Source organism: Melozone crissalis, unplaced genomic scaffold (assembly GCF_028551555.1).
Source record: "Melozone crissalis strain CALT ecotype California unplaced genomic scaffold, PUWL_Pcris_2 ptg000017l_1, whole genome shotgun sequence".
Lineage (NCBI taxonomy): Eukaryota > Metazoa > Chordata > Aves > Passeriformes > Passerellidae > Melozone > Melozone crissalis.
This window is the reverse complement of record NW_026535795.1, coordinates 738,583-758,155: the sequence shown is the minus strand read 5'-3', so window position 1 is coordinate 758,155 and position 19,573 is coordinate 738,583. Positions and strand designations below refer to the sequence as shown.

Sequence of the window (19,573 nt, the reverse complement as noted above, 5' to 3'; positions counted from 1 at the left end):
CCGTGCCCAGGTGCACTGGGCAAGGAGTACATTCAGAGTCTGTCTTTATCTAGGACCCAAGCTGAACAAATCTGAGGTCTCAAACTTCATCTGGCTCATTTCAGAGCCGGTCAGTGAGAAAGGAGTGGGAATTTCCTGTGTGAATAAGTGGTGAGGAGAGCAGGGCAGCACAGGATGTTAGCCTCTGGGCTCACACACACACTGCTCACAGCCCCAGTGTGCTCTCTGGGCTCACACACACTGCTCACACACGCTGCTCACAGCCCCAGTGTGCTCTCTGGGCTCACACACGCTGCTCACAGCCCCAGTGTGCTCTCTGGGCTCACACACACTGCTCACACACGCTGCTCACAGCCCCAGTGTGCTCTCTGGGCTCACACACGCTGCTCACACACACTGCTCACACACGCTGCTCACAGCCCCAGTGTGCTCTCTGGGCTCACACACACTGCTCACACACACTGCTCACAGCCCCAGTGTGCTCTCTGGGCTCACACACGCTGCTCACACACACTGCTCACACACGCTGCTCACAGCCCCAGTGTGCTCTCTGGGCTCACACACACTGCTCACACACGCTGCTCACAGCCCCAGTGTGCTCTCTGGGCTCACACACGCTGCTCACACACACTGCTCACACACGCTGCTCACAGCCCCAGTGTGCTCTCTGGGCTCACACACACTGCTCACACACGCTGCTCACAGCCCCAGTGTGCTCTCTGGGCTCACACTCACTGCTCACACACACTGCTCACAGCCCCAGTGTGCTCTCTGGGCTCACACACACTGCTCACAGCCCCAGTGTGCTCTCTGGGCTCACACACACTGCTCACACACACTGCTCACAGCCCCAGTGTGCTCTCTGGGCTCACACACACTGCTCACAGCCCCAGTGTGCTCTCTGGGCTCACACACACTGCTCACACACACTGCTCACAGCCCCAGTGTGCTCTCTGGGCTCACACACACTGCTCACACACACTGCTCACACACACTGCCCACAGCCCCAGCGTGTGCCCCCTGGCCCCGTGAGCCCGGGTTGCTGGTGAGCCCCCTGCACCTCCCTCCCCTGCAGGATTTCCTGCTCCCTGCCTGCAGAGCTGCCTGGCCAGCAGCAGGTGGGCACCGCTCCCCCCGGAGCTGAGCCCGTGATCCGGGGCTGGGGGTGGGGACGGGCTCTGCAAACCAAAGGTTTCTCAACAGTTTGCTCAAGGGCTCGTGACTGAGGGCTCAGGTGCTCAGGAGCAGCCCTGTCCCGGCTGCCCGCAGCCCGGCCCGGCCCGGGGGCACAGCCCTGCACCCCAGGGCACAGGGGCACTGCGGGAGGCCGAGCCGCCCTGCTCGCACCGTGCCAGGCCCAGCGGCGTCCCCGGGGCAGCTGCTCACCCTGCTGAGAGTGAGATCCACGGCAGAAACGGCGTGGCACCTCCATCCTCTCCCCTTTGTCCTCCCTCTGCTTCCCCCCTTCCCCCAAAAGCTCTTTGTCTGCAGGCTCTGCGGAGGAAGCAGACCTTCTGAAAATAAACTCTCCCCGCTTTGATCTGGTTTATGGGCACGCACTGTTTATAGCTCCGTGTGTACGACTTGACACCTTCCCACCTGCGGCCCCAGCGACTGCTTCTTATCACAGCCACTTTGGATATTAGCAGGGCGGCAGGAGGGGGATCTGGAGCTCCGCAGGCCCCCCACGCCCCACCGCCCCTCCCCAGGCAGGAGGGAGACAGGCCGGTGTCTCCCTGCATGTGATAATTGCATCAGCCCGTGTTGATTGGGATGTTTATCTCCAACAGCAAAGGTGGGAGGGTCTCGTAGGTTGGATCCATCCCCTCCCCACAGGAATCAGCTCCTTTTGACCTGTCTCTGTGCAGAGCCCGGGACACCGCTGGGGTGCCATGCCTGGGTCTGACCTGGTGGATTCACGCTTGTGGGCAGTGGGGGCAGGAAGGGCCTGGAAAGCCCCAGATCTGCTCTGCCCTGACCTGCCGGGGTGGATATTGAGGCAGGTGTCACCCACCTGGCTGTGGGACTGGGGCCCATGAAGGCACCACAGCCTGGCCATGGTCAGCCTGGAGCTCCCAGTGGGGCTGTCGCTGTGTGAAGGGGCTGGGGGGACAAGCTCAGGGCATGGGGGCTTCGCTTCAGCTCACCACAGACCCAGGGCTCCGGTCAGTGCCGTGCAGTGCCAGTCCTGGTGTGCTGTGGCACAGAGGGGACACCAGGGACACCCCGAGCCTGCCGTGCAGCCCTGCAGGGACACCAGGGACACCAGGGACACCCCGAGCCTGCTGTGCAGCCCTGCAGGGACACCAGGGACACCAGGGGACACCCCGAGCCTGCTGTGCAGCCCTGCAGGGACACCAGGGACACCCCGAGCCTGCCGTGCAGCCCTGCAGGGACACCAGGGACACCAGGGACACCAGGGGACACCCCGAGCCTGCCGTGCAGCCCTGCAGGGACACCAGGGACACCAGGGACACCCCGAGCCTGCCGTGCAGCCCTGCAGGGACACCAGGGACACCAGGGGACACCCCGAGCCTGCCGTGCAGCCCTGCAGGGACACCAGGGACACCAGGGACACCCCGAGCCTGCCGTGCAGCAGGGAGGGAGGCACCACTGCCCGCTGCACCAAGCCTTCTGCTGCCACACAACTGCCTGGAAAAGGCCCAGGATGTTGCAATAAAATGTCTGTTAATAAACAATGTCAAGTCTGGGCTGCACTTACAATCGTCTTTTATCCAGGCTGGCCCCCGGAACATCCCAACAGGGATCCCAACAGGGCACCTCTGCTGCTGGCACAGGGAGCCCCAGCAGGCCCCTGGGATCCCCACGCTCCCTCACCCACCCCACAGGGCCTGGGCACGGCACCCGCCCTGCCTGGGCACCCCAGTGCCCCCTGTCCCCCGTCCCCTCCTCTCCCCCGACCCCAGGCTCTGCTGCCCCAACCCCAGCACTGCAGAGGTGCCCCAGGTGCCACTATCTGGCCCTGACCCACCTGTCCCTGTCACCCCTTCTCCGCATCCCACAGGTGTCTGGCTGTGCCCACTCTGCTCAGCTGGCACCTTCAGAGCAGCACAAGTGACACCAAACTCCCGCTGTGACACCCAGCTCGGCTGGCTGGGCAGAGGAACAGCGGAGGTTTAGAAAATTTCCCCTTCAAAAGGTGGAGGAAAGTGAAATTTCAAGGCTTATTCCTAAATCTTGGATTAGATCAGCCTTGGTCAGTTCTTCCACCTCATTCAGATGCTTCTGAAATATTTTGTTTTCACTTTGAACATATAGAATGTTTTAAAGTGCATTTAATTAGCTTATATTTCATGGGGGAAAAAAGAGATCATTGGGACTTGGAAAAAATTGGACTTTTTTACAGAGCTCCAATGGCGGGGCCATATTTTCAAGTAGAGAAATGAATCAAAATCCACTCTTCCCCACCATATCGATTGCAGCTTTCTTTCTAAGGAAACACCATTTCTATGGAACATTCCTGCAGCAGCGCTCACTCCAAAGCTGCTGCTGCTGCACAGAAGGAGAGGGCACCGCTCAAAACTCCCATTTAAAGCTGGTGCAGGGCAGTGGGGGCACTCCTCGCCATGAGGAGTATCTGCGGTCAAGCACTGCAGGAGGCAGGGGATGCTCCTGGGACCCCCAGGGCCACCTGTGCCCATCGGGGGACACCTGTGCCCCTCGGGGGACGCCTGTGCCCGGGCAAGGTGCTCTGGGCTGAGCAGGGGGCCCTGGCACCTCCACCACATCCCTGCCCAGCCCAAGCCTGCCCTCAGAGGAAACCCCACAGTCCTTCGGGCAGACGCTTGCTGAGGCTGCATCGCACAGGAAGGGTCTGGTTTTCTTCCTGCCTTTTGGGGGGCCCAAGGCACAGAGCCAGCCCAGCCCCACAGTCACCAGAGAGGGACCTGGCAGTGAGCAGGGCAGGGGGCACTTCCTGAGCACCTCCTGTGCCCCTCAAACAGCTGCAAGAGCAGAGGAAGGTGAGGCAGCTCTTGCTGTGGAGCCTCCTGAGCACACACCAGCACAGGCACAGGAGGAGTTCCCAGTGACACCCCCGTGCCCAGCAGTGACAGCCCCGTGCCCAATGACACCCCCGTGCCCAGCAGTGACAGCCCCGTGCCCAGCAGTGCCACCCCCGGGCAGCAGTGACAGCCCCATGCCCAGTGACACCCCCGTGCCCAGCAGTGACAGCCCTGTGCCCAATGACACCCCCGTGCCCAGCAGTGACACCCCCGTGCCCAGCAGTGACAGCCCCGTGCCCAGCAGTGACAGCCCCGGGCAGCAGTGACAGCCCCGTGCCCAGCGGTGCCACCCCCGTGCCCAGCGGTGCCACCCCCGGGCAGCAGTGACAGCCCCATGCCCAGTGCCACCCCCGTGCCCAGCAGTGCCACCCCCGGGCAGCAGCCCCGGGCCCGGCAGGCCGGCTCAGCACGCTATCAATCACTGCAGCCACACCGCGCCTCCCACCCCAGAGCTCCTTGAAAGAAACTCGGAATTTTCAACACCTACTTAAGGCACTTGAGGCTGCGTCGCTGCCGGCAGACGTGAGCTCATGCCGGGGCTCGCAGGCCTGTGCCACCCTGCTCCAAGGCTGACGCCCTCAGCAAAACATCCCCCGAGGTCTGGCCGCACCAGTGGGCGCCAGACGGGCACCAGCTGAGGAACAGAAGGTGGGGCCACAGGTCTGTGGGGCCCCCCTGTCTGTGGGGATCCCAAGGGCTCGTGGTTTTAAATATGAAAGTCTCAGAATAATTGAGCAGGTGGACACAGCAGAGACAACGTGTCTGCCTGCCCTGGTGGCACAGGGACAGTCCTGCAGCATCACTGGGTTTGTCACTCACCAGCACAGGGGTTGGTGCAGCATCTCCCCAGAGAGGTCCTGCCGTGCTGGAGCACCCTGGCACAGGGACAGGGAGCAGTTCTTGGCATTGTGCTCCTGTCCTCTCTTGCTGGTCTGGTCTGCCCTGCCCTCCTGGCAGGCAGCACCTTCCCTCCCCAGGTGATGCCTGAGCGGGGCAGAGCAAGAGGAGGGTCCCATTTGAGAGGGAAGCTCAGAGGCAAAGGGCTTTCAGCTGCTGCTGTGCCAGGTGGGAGCAATCGGGTCCTGGAGCTCCTGCCAAAGGGTCAGTGACACCTGCAGGCTCTGTCACCACAGGCAGGGAGGCACCCGGGTGCCCCTGAGGAGGCTCCTCCGGGCATGCAGAAATGGAGTGGGTGGCACCAAGGGGGACAGCGGGGCCCTGCCCCTGCCCCTGCCCCTGCCCCTGCCCCTGCCCCTGCCCCTGGGCCTGCTGTACCATCCAGCCCCACAGCTCTCCCAGTGCTCAGCACAGGGGCAGTCCCTGCTGTACCATCCAGCCCCACAGCTCTCCCAGTGCTCAGCACAGGGGCAGTCCCTTCCCCTGGGCTGGACGAGCACAGCCAGCAGTGGATGCTCTCTTGGTTTCTCACCAGCCCTTGGCTGCCACAGAGGTTCTCTTCTGGCTAACCGCAGCCCGGATGCGTGTGCAGGTCCCAGCCCCCAGGGGATGAAAGCCTTTGGTGATTTCCCCTGCCTCATGCAAACCAGGCCCGTGAGCACCACATGAAAGGGACGGGGGCGGAGAGGGCACAGAAAAGGTTCCCAGGAAGAAAAAATCGGTGCCCTGGAAATGGGCCATGTTGAGAAGCCAAAATAACACTGAGATACCGAGCTGTCCTAAACCACCTGGGCGAGAGAAACCCCACGTGCAGGGCCGCACGCAGCCTTGATACACGGATTTCCAAGGCATTTATGGTGTGTGAAACAGAAGAGGTGCCTGACACCAAACACATCTGGGGTGAGGTCCCTCATGGGGCAGACCCTACAGAGTGCCCCAGGGAAAAGGCTGGAGCTGGGGGGCTGCTCAGCATCCCAGGGCAGACTGAGGCTAGGTGGGGATAAAGGGGTTAAAAATGCAGGAAAAAGCTGCGAATGGATTTCACAGATGGCCCTTCAGCCACAATTGCAAACCCCCCAGGTTGCACTCTGGCTGTGTGGGCCCTGGGTGCAGGGACAGGGGGCAGGAGGCGCTTGGAGACCCCCTCCCATCCAGCACCCCCGGGACAGCACGGGGCAGGGGCTGGGACAGAACGTGGCCTTGGTTCCAGCAGGAGGCATGGAAAATAAGAGCGATGAGGTCACTGCACAGCGGCCGTGTGGGATGTGATACAGGAGAGGAGTGGGGCGCACAGAGGAACAAGGAGCTATTGTAACCTTGCAGAGCAAGGAAAAACCAGCTGCGGGATGGCAGGTCCCCTCCTGCTCACACCATTTGGGATTCGGCCTGTCTGAGGTCACACACAGCGGGACAGGAGGGGACAGGGCAGGAGGAGGTGGTGGCAGAAGCACGGCTTTTCCCTGCCCTGCTGGGGGAAAGTGCAGCAGGTACCGGTGCAGCCAGCCCAGGCACAAGGAACAAGGAGAGCGCCTGGCACCGCGCTGGAAATGCCCCGCGCATGGATCTGCCCCCGTTCTGCCCACCCTGCCGGCCCCCGGGGCGTTCACCGGGACAGGCCGTGGTTTGGGGGTGCTCGGAATCATCCCCCTCGTCCCTCAGCCCTTTGGTTTTCAGCTGTGCCCCGCGGTGCCCGGCAGGCAGAGGGTGGCCAGGGGAGCCCCAGCGTTGTCCCAGGACGTGGGGGTGCCGCAGGAGCCATCCCGGGGCGGGCCGAGGCTCCAGCCCCGGAGCAGCCGCCTCCCCTCGCTCTGCCCGGCCCCGAGCCCCCGCGGCCCCGAGCCCCAGACTTTGTGTCTGCACGGGGACTTCCCGTCCCCGCTCGGCGAAACCAAAGAGCGGCTTGTTCGGCCGGAGCCGCCTCCGCGCTGACTGCCGCGCTCTGTTCTCGCTAGCAATAATATACCCAGGGCTCTGCGCATAAATTGAGCCTCCCAGAGCCAGGCTGGTGCGGAGACTTTAATGGGAAGGAAAATAAACTGTGTACTCGGCACGCGGGAGGTGTGCTGCTGGCAGAGGGGCGCCGCCAGAAGGCTCCTCTCTCTTGGCTCCTTTTCCCGGTTTGTTTGCTGAGGGAGCACACGTACGTATGCACGGCTGCCTGGGCGCTGTGTCGCTGCCCGGGATGCCAAGGCAAGGAGAGGCGATCTGGAGTGGCTGGGTGAGAGCCCTGAGGTCCCTGAGCTGCCGCAGCAGCCGGCCCGGCCCCGGAGGAGGAGGAGGCTGCTGCTCTCCTCGCCTCCCTCGGGCTCCGAGCAGGCTGCGCTGCTGCGGGCACCCGGAGGGACGTGGCTGTGCGGGCCCGTGCCAGCGCGGTTGTGATTTCTCAGCACAACGCTGCGATTCAGAGCCCGGGGAAGCACATGAGTCACGCTGAACTTCCCCGGCCAGTCACCGCTGGGAAACGCTCGCATCTGCTCGGCCGCCCTCGCAGCGCCTCCTGCCCGGGGCCGATTCCGTCCCTTTCCCTTCCCGCTGCTCGGGAGCCGCGGGGGCTGCTCGGGAACGGCCCGGGGACCGCGGGGCAGGGGGGGCAGTGAGAGGCTCCAGGAGCGGGGGCAGCAGCGGGGTCGGACGCGGGAGAGGAGCAGAGCCTGTGTTTAATCGCTTGTCCGAGCACGGCGGACGGCGGCCAGGACAGCAGGCGTGCTTCCAGGGCCGTGGGACCGGCACCGCCGTGCCCGGCCCCCGGCACAGGAGGCTCTGTTGACTCAACTCTGCAGCTATTCCTGTTTGCGAGGCCTTTGAAGCCCTCGGGAGAAGAGCGGGGCCTTGGGGTGTGCCCGTGGCTCAGGGAATGCGCCCCTCCGTGACCGATAGTGATCCGAGCGGGAGGAGGAGGCGGGGGGCGCCGGGCATCCCCCACCTGCGGCAGCCCCGGGCGCGGCAGGGACCGCACGGGCTTCCCCGGGGCTGGGAAAAGTCCGCGGGCTCGGGAAACAGCGTTTCCCTTTGAACACGCTGTCAGTTCGCAACAAATGTCAGAAATACAAATGGGAAGTGAAATCCCACTTTTAGAAAAATATTTGCTTTGAGCTGAAAGAGGCTTATTAAGGGAAAGGGTGGGTTTGGGTTTCTTTTCGGCGTGATGCTCCTCTCATCCCTCTCATCCCAGGGAAGGCAGCCCCTGGTGCATCCCCAGGGCCACGTGCTGGCCGTCACGTCCCACCCGTGTCCCCTCGCTCCCACAGAGCCGCGGGGATGCCGAGGGGCGATCCCGGCCCAGCCGGGGCGGGCAGGGACGGTGCCTCTGTGCCCCCAGCCCTTGGGCAGCCCGGGACAGGCAGGGACAGTGATGCTGTGTCCCCCAGCCCTTGGGCAGCCCGGGACAGGCAGGGACAGTGATGCTGTGTCCCCCAGCCCTTGGGCAGCCCGGGGAGGGCAGGGACCGTCCCGCTGTGTCCCCAGCCCTTGGGCAGCCCGGGACAAGCGGGGCCCGTCCCGCAGCGCTGCCCTCAGGAGCCGGAGCCGGGCCGGTGCCTCCGTCTGTGCCGCATCCTGCTGAGTAACACCGGCCACGGCCATACATGGGGAAGAGGCGGCGGGAGCGCTCTCGGCTGTCAGACCTCTCCCTCGCTCGGTAAATAACATTCCTGCTAACGCTGGTATGCAGGAAACGTTCCAGCTCCCGTTCCCGGCAGCAGCGGGCTGCGCGGCCGGGGTGCAGCGGGGCTGTGGGGCAGGGGCTGCGCCCCTCGGGGGGCAGGGGGTCCCTGCTCACCCACACTCCCTGCTCCACTACACCGGCAGCCTCGGACTGTGGGGAAACAGGAGAACCTCTCAGATGACTCGTGGTGCCCGGTGCCCCATCAAGGGGGTGAAGAGGGGCTGCCCGTGGAGCCCTGTGCTCTCTGAGTGCCCAGTGCCCCAGCAAAAGCCCCAGGCTGAATTAACCCAAACATCCCAGACCTCCCACAGCACCCCCGCTCCTCTGCTCCTGTCCTGGTGCGGCCACCGAGGCCGGCAGCCAGCAGGGGAATTGTCACCTCTGTTCCCCAGCAGCCAGCAGGGGAATTGTCACCTCTGTTCCCCAGCAGCCAGGCCCTCCCCTGACAGGGTGCAGAGACCCCTCCCCACTGCCTGGCTGCTGATCCACACCTTCCGGGGAAACCACAGCCTCATCCCAAAGCCACACAGCCGGGCTCCCAGCTCGCTCTAGGGCCCGGAGGGAATTCCATGCTGGGGGATGAGCCCGCACGTGGCTCATGGCCCCGCTGTCCACTGGAGCCCTTCCTGGCCGCCGGGCAGAGGAAACTGCACTGAGGCTGCCGGGGATGGGCATTTCCTCCCGGGGCTTTTCCTTCTCTCCTTTGGCCCGTCTGGGCATGGAAGGGTCAGTGCAGGAAAGCCTGGCTGGCGTGGGGCAGGGGCTGTGCAGAGCTGTGGGTGCTGCTGGACCCCGAGGGTGCTGCTGGACCCTGTGGGTGCTGCTGGACCCTGTGGGTGCTGCTGGACCCTGTGGATGCTGCCAGGATGTGCTGTGGGTGCTGCTGGACCCCGAGGGTGCTGCCAGGACCTGCTGTGGCCCTGTCCCTGTGGCCTGGCCGTGTTTGGGAAGCGGGTTTGTGTCGAGCCGTGCATGCCATGAGGGGAAATGAAAATAAAAGCACAGCGCTCCCAGCTGCCTCCTACCGTGCCCCAAAGCAGGGGACGGTGCCCCAGCGCTGCTGCAGCCCAGCCAGGGGATGGCACGGGGCAGACGTGCCTGGGGCCTGGCTGGGTCCCTGCAGGAGCCCGGGGTGCCAGGCAGACAATGAGAGGGATGTTAAACATCTCTGCAGTCACGGGGCCGTGTATCTGACAGCAGCAGAGGCACCGGGAACCCTCCAGGGTGCACAGCCCAACTCAGACCCCGTTCAAGTTCCTTTTGTTCCCTGTGCTTTGGCTGAAGCCAGAGCAGCCCCCGAGTTCCTCCTGCGGGAGCTGAGCTCCCTGCACAGGCAGCTCCCCGTGCCCAGGGCAGCTCCAGCCCCGAGCGGGCAGTGCCAGGGTCAGGGCCCTGCAGGGTGGGCACAGAGTGAGGAGAGGATCTCAGGGTTCCCTGGGGCCATCCCTGGCTCTGTGGGATGGGCACAGGAGGGACATGCCCGAGGGGATGGGCACAGCAGGGACATGCCCGAGGGGCCGTTTTTGAGGGCCAGGCTTGCTCTGCCTGCAGCCCCAGCGCCGTTGCTGCCAGGACGCTCTCTCCTCTGCTCTGACATTTCTGGGGGATTTTTTTCTATCCAGAAATAGGAAAAAACCTGAACAAGCTTGGGGATTTTTCTGTACCTGGGCAACAGAGCTGCCTCTAAAGAGCTTGCACTTCCAAGCCAAGGCTGCTGTGAACTGGAGACGTGTTTCGTTTTGGGGGGGAACACACTGAAATGAGACAATCTGGAAACTTTCCAAATATCATTTGAATCCCTGAGTTCCTGCTCTGCACTTCCCCACTGGCCACTCCTGCAAATGGCTTTGGGGCTACAGAAGGGCCGTGGCTGGGGCAGCAGTGCCATGGAGCTGCTTTTCTCCAGCTGGGCATGCAGTGGCCAGCACAGGTGCCATTACAGTGCCAGGGGATGCCAGCCAGTGCAGGTGCCATTGCAGTGCCAGGGGATGCCAGCCAGTGCAGGTGCCATTGCAGTGTCACCCACCCTGCCAGCCAGTGCAGGTGCCATTGCAGTGCCAGGGGATGCCAGCCAGTGCAGGTGCCATTGCAGTGTCACCCACCCTGCCAGCCAGTGCAGGTGCCATTGCAGTGCCAGGGGATGCCAGCCAGTGCAGGTGCCATTGCAGTGTCACCCACCCTGCCAGGTAATGCAGGTGCCACCCCAGCATCACCCACCCAGCCCGTGCCCCCGTGGGTGAGCAGGGGCTGGTGCTGCTGCCCGAGGCAGGGCAGGAGGGCGGGCAGGAGGGCAGGGGCAGCCAGGCCGGGGCACTGCCATCCAGAAGCAGAACAGACAATTTGCAAGCCGTGCTGACGGTGAGCAGGGATGAGCCGGGGCTGCTTCAAAGGGAACCGGCTTTAACTGGATCCGACCCCGAGCCAAAAGCATAAACACTAGGAGGAAGTTTGGCTAAAGTTAAATCATGTTTTATTTAAAAATCTCCTTCTCCCTGTTGTAAGATGGAAACTCTACATCTGAAAAGTGAAACTAAGATTGGAAACAGTCTGCAGTCATTAAGTTTATGCTGCCTTTTTTTTTTCTTCGGCTTCTCAAGTAAAATATCAACTGGCTCCACTGTCAGGGACAGGAAACATTAGTAATAAGTTCATAGATTTACATTTTCCCCAGGGAAATACAGGAATATCAGAGATCAAAAGTTGGAGAAAGGAGTTATTTTTATACAGTGATTTGCAACCAGTATTCATTGAGGGGAGTAAATAAATTACAGGCCCTTCACTTTGGGGTTGTTTAAGTTCTTTTTCTTTAATGCTGTCCCTTTTAACTACTGTAGAGAGTCTGTCAGGCCGTACACAGAGCAGGAAGTTCCTTCCCTGCCTGTTTTCCAGCAAACACCGGTGGTCACTCAGTTTGGTGCCATTGTCACCTTTGGGGCTGGGGGCACTGAGGGGGCTCGGGGTAGGACATGGGACAGGCCAGCCTGGCACACAGGGACAGGACAGCCTGGCACACAGGGACAGCCTGGCACACAGGCACAGCCTGGCACAGCATGGCACACAGGGACAGCATGGCACACAGGGACAGGACAGCCTGGCACACAGGGACAGCCTGGCACACAGGCACAGCATGGCACACAGGCACAGCCTGGCACAGCATGGCACACAGGGACAGCATGGCACACAGGGACAGGACAGCCTGGCACACAGGGACAGCCTGGCACACAGGCACAGCATGGCACACAGGGACAGCCTGGCACACAGGGACAGGACAGCCTGGCACACAGGGACAGCCTGGCACAGCATGGCACACAGGCACAGCCTGGCACACAGGGACAGCCTGGCACACAGGGACAGCATGGCACAGCATGGCACACAGGCACAGCCTGGCACACAGGGACAGCCTGGCACACAGGGACAGCATGGCACAGCATGGCACACAGGGACAGCCTGGCACACAGGGACAGGACAGCATGGCACACAGGGACAGGACAGCCTGGCACACAGGCACAGCCTGGCACAGCATGGCACACAGGGACAGCATGGCACACAGGGACAGGACAGCCTGGCACACAGGGACAGCCTGGCACACAGGCACAGCCTGGCACAGCATGGCACACAGGGACAGCATGGCACACAGGGACAGGACAGCCTGGCACACAGGGACAGCCTGGCACAGCATGGCACACAGGGACAGCCTGGCACACAGGGACAGGACAGCCTGGCACACAGGGACAGCCTGGCACACAGGCACAGCCTGGCACAGCATGGCACACAGGGACAGCATGGCACACAGGGACAGGACAGCCTGGCACACAGGGACAGGACAGCATGGCACACAGGGACAGCCTGGCACACAGGGACAGCATGGCACAGCATGGCACACAGGCACAGCCTGGCACACAGGGACAGCCTGGCACACAGGGACAGCATGGCACAGCATGGCACACAGGCACAGCCTGGCACAGCATGGCACACAGGGACAGGACAGCATGGCACACAGGGACAGCCTGGCACACAGGGACAGCCTGGCACACAGGCACAGCCTGGCACAGCATGGCACACAGGGACAGCCTGGCACACAGGGACAGGATAGCCTGGCACACAGGGACAGCCTGGCACACAGGGACAGCATGGCACAGCATGGCACACAGGCACAGCCTGGCACAGCATGGCACACAGGGACAGGACAGCCTGGCACACAGGGACAGCATGGCACAGCATGGCACACAGGGACAGCCTGGCACACAGGCACAGCCTGGCACAGCATGGCACACAGGGACAGCCTGGCACACAGGGACAGCCTGGCACAGCATGGCACACAGGCACAGCCTGGCACACAGGGACAGCATGGGGACGTGGCTCAGTTGGCCAAAAGGGCTCATCCAGGGGCTGTCAGAGCCAAGGGCCGCCTGTGTGAGGTCCCTGCTGCCAGGGCCGGGGCTCCTGGGGCTCCCCTGTGCCAGCCCCGCTCCCTGGTCGCTGCTGTTCGGCCAAGCCAGGGCCGTGCCCCCGGGCACTCTCTCTGCAGGAGGGTGGGCACGGCCCCGCGGGTTTGCTGCCCCCCAGCCTGGTGCTCCCCACGTCCCCGGGGGTGCTGGTGGCACCCTGGCCCCCGGGGCGTCTCTGGGCTCGTGCCCCGTCCCAGGGCCACCCGGTGCCCGTGCCAGCCCTGCTGCGCAGCCCCTGCTCCCTGAGCCGCGCCGTGAGCAGCCAGAGCTGCTGTGGCCCTGTCCCCCTTCCCTCAGGTCACTCCCAGGCCAGGCAGGGCTGGGGCGGCAGGGAGCCAGTCCCAGCTGTGCTGGAGACACTGGAAACTTTGACCAGGCACTTCGTCTGGTGTCATCAATTAGAGGTGAGGCACTGGCTGGCCGGGCGGGATAATGAATGATGGGTTTAAGTACAACTGGAAAAACAATAAAATACTCTATTAGGGTGACACGGCCGTGAACAATGAACATTAAACAACTTCACGCGAGCGAGCTGCCGCGGCCACGCTCAGCCCTGGCGCTTGATGGATTCCTGCTTGCGAGCGCCTCACGAAGCCACTCTGCCTCCTCCCCGGCTGGGAACCCCTCTCCTTCTGCTGCTTGAAAATACATCCACATAAAATGGGCCCTGAGAATCCCTGAAGGTTCATTAATGTCACAAGCAGGGGAGGAGAAAAGAGTTGGAAGGTCTTGAAGTACATGTCGGAAACACTCCAGAGAAAACTGTAAATGCTGCTGGGATGAACTGCAGGCTCTGGAGGATCAGTCGTGCTGGAAGACTATTTATTTTCCAGTCTATTTTAAACACTGGACTGTTTCAGATAAGAGTTGCCTGTGGTGGCAGACAGGATCGTGGGACTGGTGCGCAGGAACTCATGCCAGATTCATTTCTGGGGAGTATTTCCTCCCTGCCTTGATAAATCTGCCTTGTCTGCTGTACCAGGTTACTTCCTTTGGAGTTCTCTCTCCTTATTATTACTTATTAAACTTGCCTGCAAATAGCACTTGGGCTTCGTGCAACATCCTGTACGACAATCCATCCTTCTCGTTATCTCCAAGCTGACAATTCCCACCAGGGCCAGAGAGGGTGGGTGGAAAAATGCCTTGAGAAGAAACAGAAATGGCCATCCCTTCTGGCAGGGCTGGAGAAAGCACGCTGGGGAGGCTGGAAAGGGCAGCAGATAAGTGGGGACAGAACCGTGAAAGGGAAGAACAGAAGGAACAAAGCTGGCAGCACCAACGAGTGTCTGAGCGTCTCCCCTCGCCCCTGGTGCGGGGTCCCGGGGGTGTTCAGAGGGGTCAGGGACCCCCTGCGACCTGGCCTGGCCAGCGGCCCCTTGGCCAGATGTTATCAGGGAAAGGTGCTCGGGTTACAGAGCTCCGTGCGGGGCTCTCCCTGCAGGCTGAACCCACAGCTCCACCGTGCAGAGGGGCCCGGGCAGGGTCACCGGGCCAGGACCTCGGAACGGGGCTGCAGCCCTTGCTGCGGGGGGAGAGGCAGCGTCTGAGGGGCTGGAGCAGCGTCTGAGGGGCTGGGGCAGCGTCTGAGGGGCTGGGGCAGTGCTGGGCAGTCTGGCTGCTGCCTGGGGCCAGGTGCTGCCCATGGGCTGCAAATGGCATGGGCTGGGGATGCTGTGCTGGATGCTGGAGCTGCTCTGGGCATGCCTCTCCTTGCCTTCCTGGTCCCCAGGGTGTCATCCTTGGCAGCATGAGCCATTGTGTTGCTGCTCCCAGCCCTCATCTCACCCAGTTCTCTCAGCCTGATGGAGCTGACAGGTCCAGCTTGGCTCCCACAGGCATGGGGTGCTGCCCCAGGGAGCTGTGCTGGTGTGTGACCCCATTTCCCTGAGCATTGAACCCATTTCACTGAGCACTGAGCCCATTCCCTGAGCACTGAGCCCATTCCCTGAGCATTGAACCCATTTCACTGAGCACTGAGCCCATTCCCTGAGCATTGAACCCATTTCACTGAGCACTGAGCCCATTCCCTGAGCACTGAGCCCATTCCCTGAGCATTCAGCCCATTCCCTGAGCACTGAGCCCATTCCCTGAGCATTGAACCCATTTCACTGAGCACTGAGCCCATTCCCTGAGCACTGAGCCCATTCCCTGAGCATTCAGCCCATTCCCTGAGCACTGAGCCCATTCCCTGAGCATTGAACCCATTTCACTGAGCACTGAGCCCATTCCCTGAGCATTGAACCCATTTCACTGAGCACTGAGCCCATTCCCTGAGCACTGAGCCCATTCCCTGAGCATTGAACCCATTTCACTGAGCACTGAGCCCATTCCCTGAGCACTGAGCCCATTCCCTGAGCATTCAGCCCATTCCCTGAGCATTGAACCCATTTCACTGAGCACTGAGCCCATTCCCTGAGCATTGAACCCATTTCACTGAGCACTGAGCCCATTCCCTGAGCATTGAACCCATTTCACTGAGCACTGAGCCCATTCCCCCGAGCATCACTGGGCACACAGCATCACTCCCAGCCCACCCTGCCAGCCCTCCTAGCCCTGGCCATGTGCTCCCTCCCTTGGCTCCCACCTGAGCCACCCCTCTGGGGCAGTGCCCCTGGTCCGGGCACGGTGTCCCTGCTCGGGGGGCAGCGCGGTGGCCCTGCTTGGGGGCAGCCCTGCCCTGCCCATGTGGGGCTAATCAAGAGCATCTGCTTCCCATGGCAGCCTCCTGCCAGGGTGCCAATTTAATGTACACAGGCTCGTTCAGCCAGGCAGCAGCAGCAGCAGCAGGGGAGGGGGCCCTGCCCGGGCAGGGGATGCAGGGGGAGAGGGGAGAGGGGAGAGGGGAGAGGGGAGAGGGGAGAGGGGAGCGGCCGCTCCTCCCAGGGCTGCGGGGAGCTGGGAGCCAGCTCAGAGACACTTGGCCCGGCACAGAGCGTGGAGGGCTGCCAGGGACTATTTTGGGAAAGCTCTCTCACGGTAACGGCCCCAGCCCGGGCAGCGCTGGCGCTGCTGGCACGGCCCGAGCCCCCCAGAGCTGCAGGGCCGGTTGGTGGGGCAGCTCCTGTGTGGGCACGGGCAGCCCCAGCACCAGGCTGGAATCCCAACCATCACTTCCCGGCCACAGCTCCTAGAAATGGCAAATCCTGCTGGTGCCAGACGGCGATGACTCCTCCAGACGCCTTGGAGAAGCCTCTGGAAAACTGTCTCTTCAAGGGAGCTCAATTTTGGCTTTCTAAATTGAGACTCCCCAAATTACTTTTGGAAGCATTAGCCATTATTATTTTCCCTCTGTTTAATCACAGTATTTTCCCTGCTCCTCAGTGATAACAGACATCCAGGATCTCCGTGCTCTCCCAGAGAGGCCACACACTGCCAGCCCCCAGCTCCCACACTGTGAGCATCCAGCACGGTGCCAGAGCTGCCATCACCCCGTCCGCAGGCCAGGACGGTGACACTGAGCGAGAGGCTGTCACCTGTGGCCTTGGCAAGGGGCAGGAGCGCTGCAGAGCTGGCTCTGCTGTAACCCAGCGTGCGGCAATCCTGGCTCTGCTGCAAACCCAGCAGGAGCTCAGTGCTGGGGATGCTGAGGGCCCACAGACCCCGCTGAGCGCCTCCCTGCAGGGTGAGTGACGAGGAGGTGATGGTGACACGCTGGGGACCAGCCCATCCCATGGGGACAAGCCAACCCCATGGCCAGGTGTGTCACAGCAGCTCTGAGAGCTCCTCAGCTGCTCACGGAGAACCTCAGAGCGCTTTGATCTGGGAGCAGCTCCTTGGTGTGAAGCAGGCACGGGGTGATGGTGGCTGCAGGGTGAGCCCTCAGCTGTGCCTGTCCCTGCTGGGGGTGGCAGAGCAGGGTTGGCAATGTGGCACCTGCTCACCCAGAGCAGGGCTGGCAATGTGGCACCGGCAGCGCCCAGAGCAGGGTTGGCAATGTGGCACCTGCTCACCCAGAGCAGGGCTGGCAATGGGACGCCTGCAGCGCCCAGAGCAGGGTTGGCAATGTCACACCTGCTCACCCAGAGCAGGGCTGGCAATGTGGCACCTGCTCACCCAGAGCAGGGCTGGCAATGTGGCACCTGCTCACCCAGAGCAGGGTTGGCAATGTGGCACCTGCTCACCCAGAGCAGGGCTGGCAATGGGGCGCCTGCAGCGCCCAGAGCAGGGCTGGCAATGGGGCACCTGCTCACCCAGAGCAGGGTTGGCAATGTGGCACCTGCTCACCCAGAGCAGGGCTGGCAATGGGGCGCCTGCAGCGCCCAGAGCAGGGCTGGCAATGTCACACCTGCTCACCCAGCTGCTCCCTGCCCTCCCTCAGTACACGTGGAGTTTTGCAGGTCTGTCCCAGCCAAGGCTCCTGCAGCAGCAGGAACAGCTCTGGTGCCCCGAGCCCAGCCCAGGGCTCACTGCAGGAACTGCCCCCAGTGCAGCCCCAGCTGGAGGGGGAGCATGGGGAGCGTGGGGAGCGTGGGGAGCGTGGGGAACATGGGGAGGGTGGGGAACATGGGGAGTGTGGGGAACATGGGGAACATGGTGAGCACGGGGAGCATGGGGAGCGTGGGGAGCATGGGGAGCGTGGGGAGCATGGGGAGGGTGGGGAGCACGGGGAACATGGGGAACATGGGGAACATGGGGAACATGGGGAACATGGGGAGCGTGGGGAGCGTGGGGAACATGGGGAGCGTGGGGAACATGGGGAGCGTGGGGAGCATGGGGAACATGGGGAACATGGTGAGCACGGGGAGCATGGGGAGCGTGGGGAACATGGGGAGGGTGGGGAGCGTGGGGAACATGGGGAACATGGGGAGGGTGGGGAGCACGGGGAACATGGGGAACATGGGGAACATGGGGAACATGGGGAGCGTGGGGAGCGTGGGGAACATGGGGAGCGTGGGGAACATGGGGAGCGTGGGGAGCATGGGGAACATGGGGAACATGGTGAGCACGGGGAGCATGGGGAGTGTGGGGAACATGGGGAGGGTGGGGAGCGTGGGGAACATGGGGAACATGGGGAGGGTGGGGAGCACGGGGAACATGGGGAACATGGGGAACATGGGGAACATGGGGAACATGGGGAGCGTGGGGAGCGTGGGGAACATGGGGAGCGTGGGGAACATGGGGAGCGTGGGGAGCATGGGGAACATGGGGAACATGGTGAGCACGGGGAGCATGGGGAGCGTGGGGAACATGGGGAGGGTGGGGAGCGTGGGGAACATGGGGAACATGGGGAGGGTGGGGAGCACGGGGAACATGGGGAACATGGTGAGCACGGGGAGCATGGGGAGTGTGGGGAGCACGGGGAGCATGGGGAGCGTGGGGAGCATGGGGAGCACGGGGAGCGTGGGGAACATGGGGAGCGTGGGGAGCACGGGGAGCGTGGGGAACATGGGGAGCACGGGGAGCAGGCAGGGCTGAGGAGGGGCGCCTGGGGCTGCCCCGGCAGTTCCTTGGCACACCCTGTACCTGGGCCCATCTCTGCCCGGCGCTGGGCAGCCCTGAGCCGGGGCACAGCAGGAACAGCTCCCGAGTCTGCGCTCACAGCTCCCCCAGCCTCCCTCCCTCCCTCCACCACCCTTTATTTATGGGACAGCTATTTCCTTTCAGAGAAGCAGCCAGCAGCACGAAATGGCAAAAGGCTTTGAATGAAAACAAGGTGTTTGCTTGAATCGCGGAAGATCTGAAGCGTCCGTGGGTGACGGTGTGCGATGTGCCAGCCCCCCTGTGTCCCCAGCAGCAGCAGGGACTGTCCCACAGGCACGTGCCCCCCTTGCCTCCCGGGATGCTCTGCATTCGAAGGGAGCCTTTTGCCATCTCCCAGAGTGTCTGCATTCGGGCCCTCATCTGAGTCACAGCTACCAATAACTCTGAATTTTTCCAGCCAGCGTGGCCCCACGTTGCTGCCCTCCAGCTCTGAGGAAGCGATGATGGAAGGTGATTGCTGTGAAGTGAGGTTTAGGGGGGAAATTCAGTATTGATCACAGACAGCAGCTGCTGTAACCAGGGCAGGGGAAGGAGCTCCCTGCAGCTCTGGCACCCCCGGGATGGCAGCGGATGCCCTCAGAGACACGGGAAGGGCTCTGGGCTCTTCCTGCCCGCTCAGCCGGAGCCGCGGGCGGGCAGTGCCCATCCCAATGGCCGGACACCGAAGCTCCCTCGTTCCCCGGGTAACGGGCTGGTTTGTGAGAGGGGCAGGTGCTCTGCCGTGCCCACCGTGCCCGAGGTGCCAGGGCTGCCACCCCTGTCTCAGAGACGCTGCCCTGGCACCGCAGCACGGTCGCTCCTCGCTCTCCAAAACCACTTTCTGCCTCATCAGGAAAGCGGGAAAAGTGATCAATGGCTCTAGGCCTGGCTTTAGAAAGTGGATTAAGGCCGGTGAATAGGACCCGTCTCTCTAATGAAGTGCTATTACCAGCAGGCTAATTGAGTAATGACATAATGCAGGCTCTCGAAGCTCTTTGCAGTGACTCCGTGCCGCAGCACGCCGGCCCTGCGCGCCCGGCCCGCAGCACATCGGGGCACGGGGGGCTCCATGGGCAGCG

The 19,573-nt window shown here is 62.7% G+C and overlaps 1 protein-coding gene across 1 annotated transcript; it reads right to left on the bottom strand.

Annotated features, from left to right (window-relative positions):
* Nucleotides 1–17,437: 17,437 nt before the first annotated feature.
* On the bottom strand, nucleotides 17,438–18,421 carry LOC128936135 (uncharacterized). Its single transcript, XM_054274879.1, has one exon. It carries the CDS (start codon nucleotides 18,419–18,421, stop codon nucleotides 17,438–17,440), a length of 984 nt encoding a protein of 327 aa, XP_054130854.1.
* Nucleotides 18,422–19,573: the final 1,152 nt, after the last annotated feature.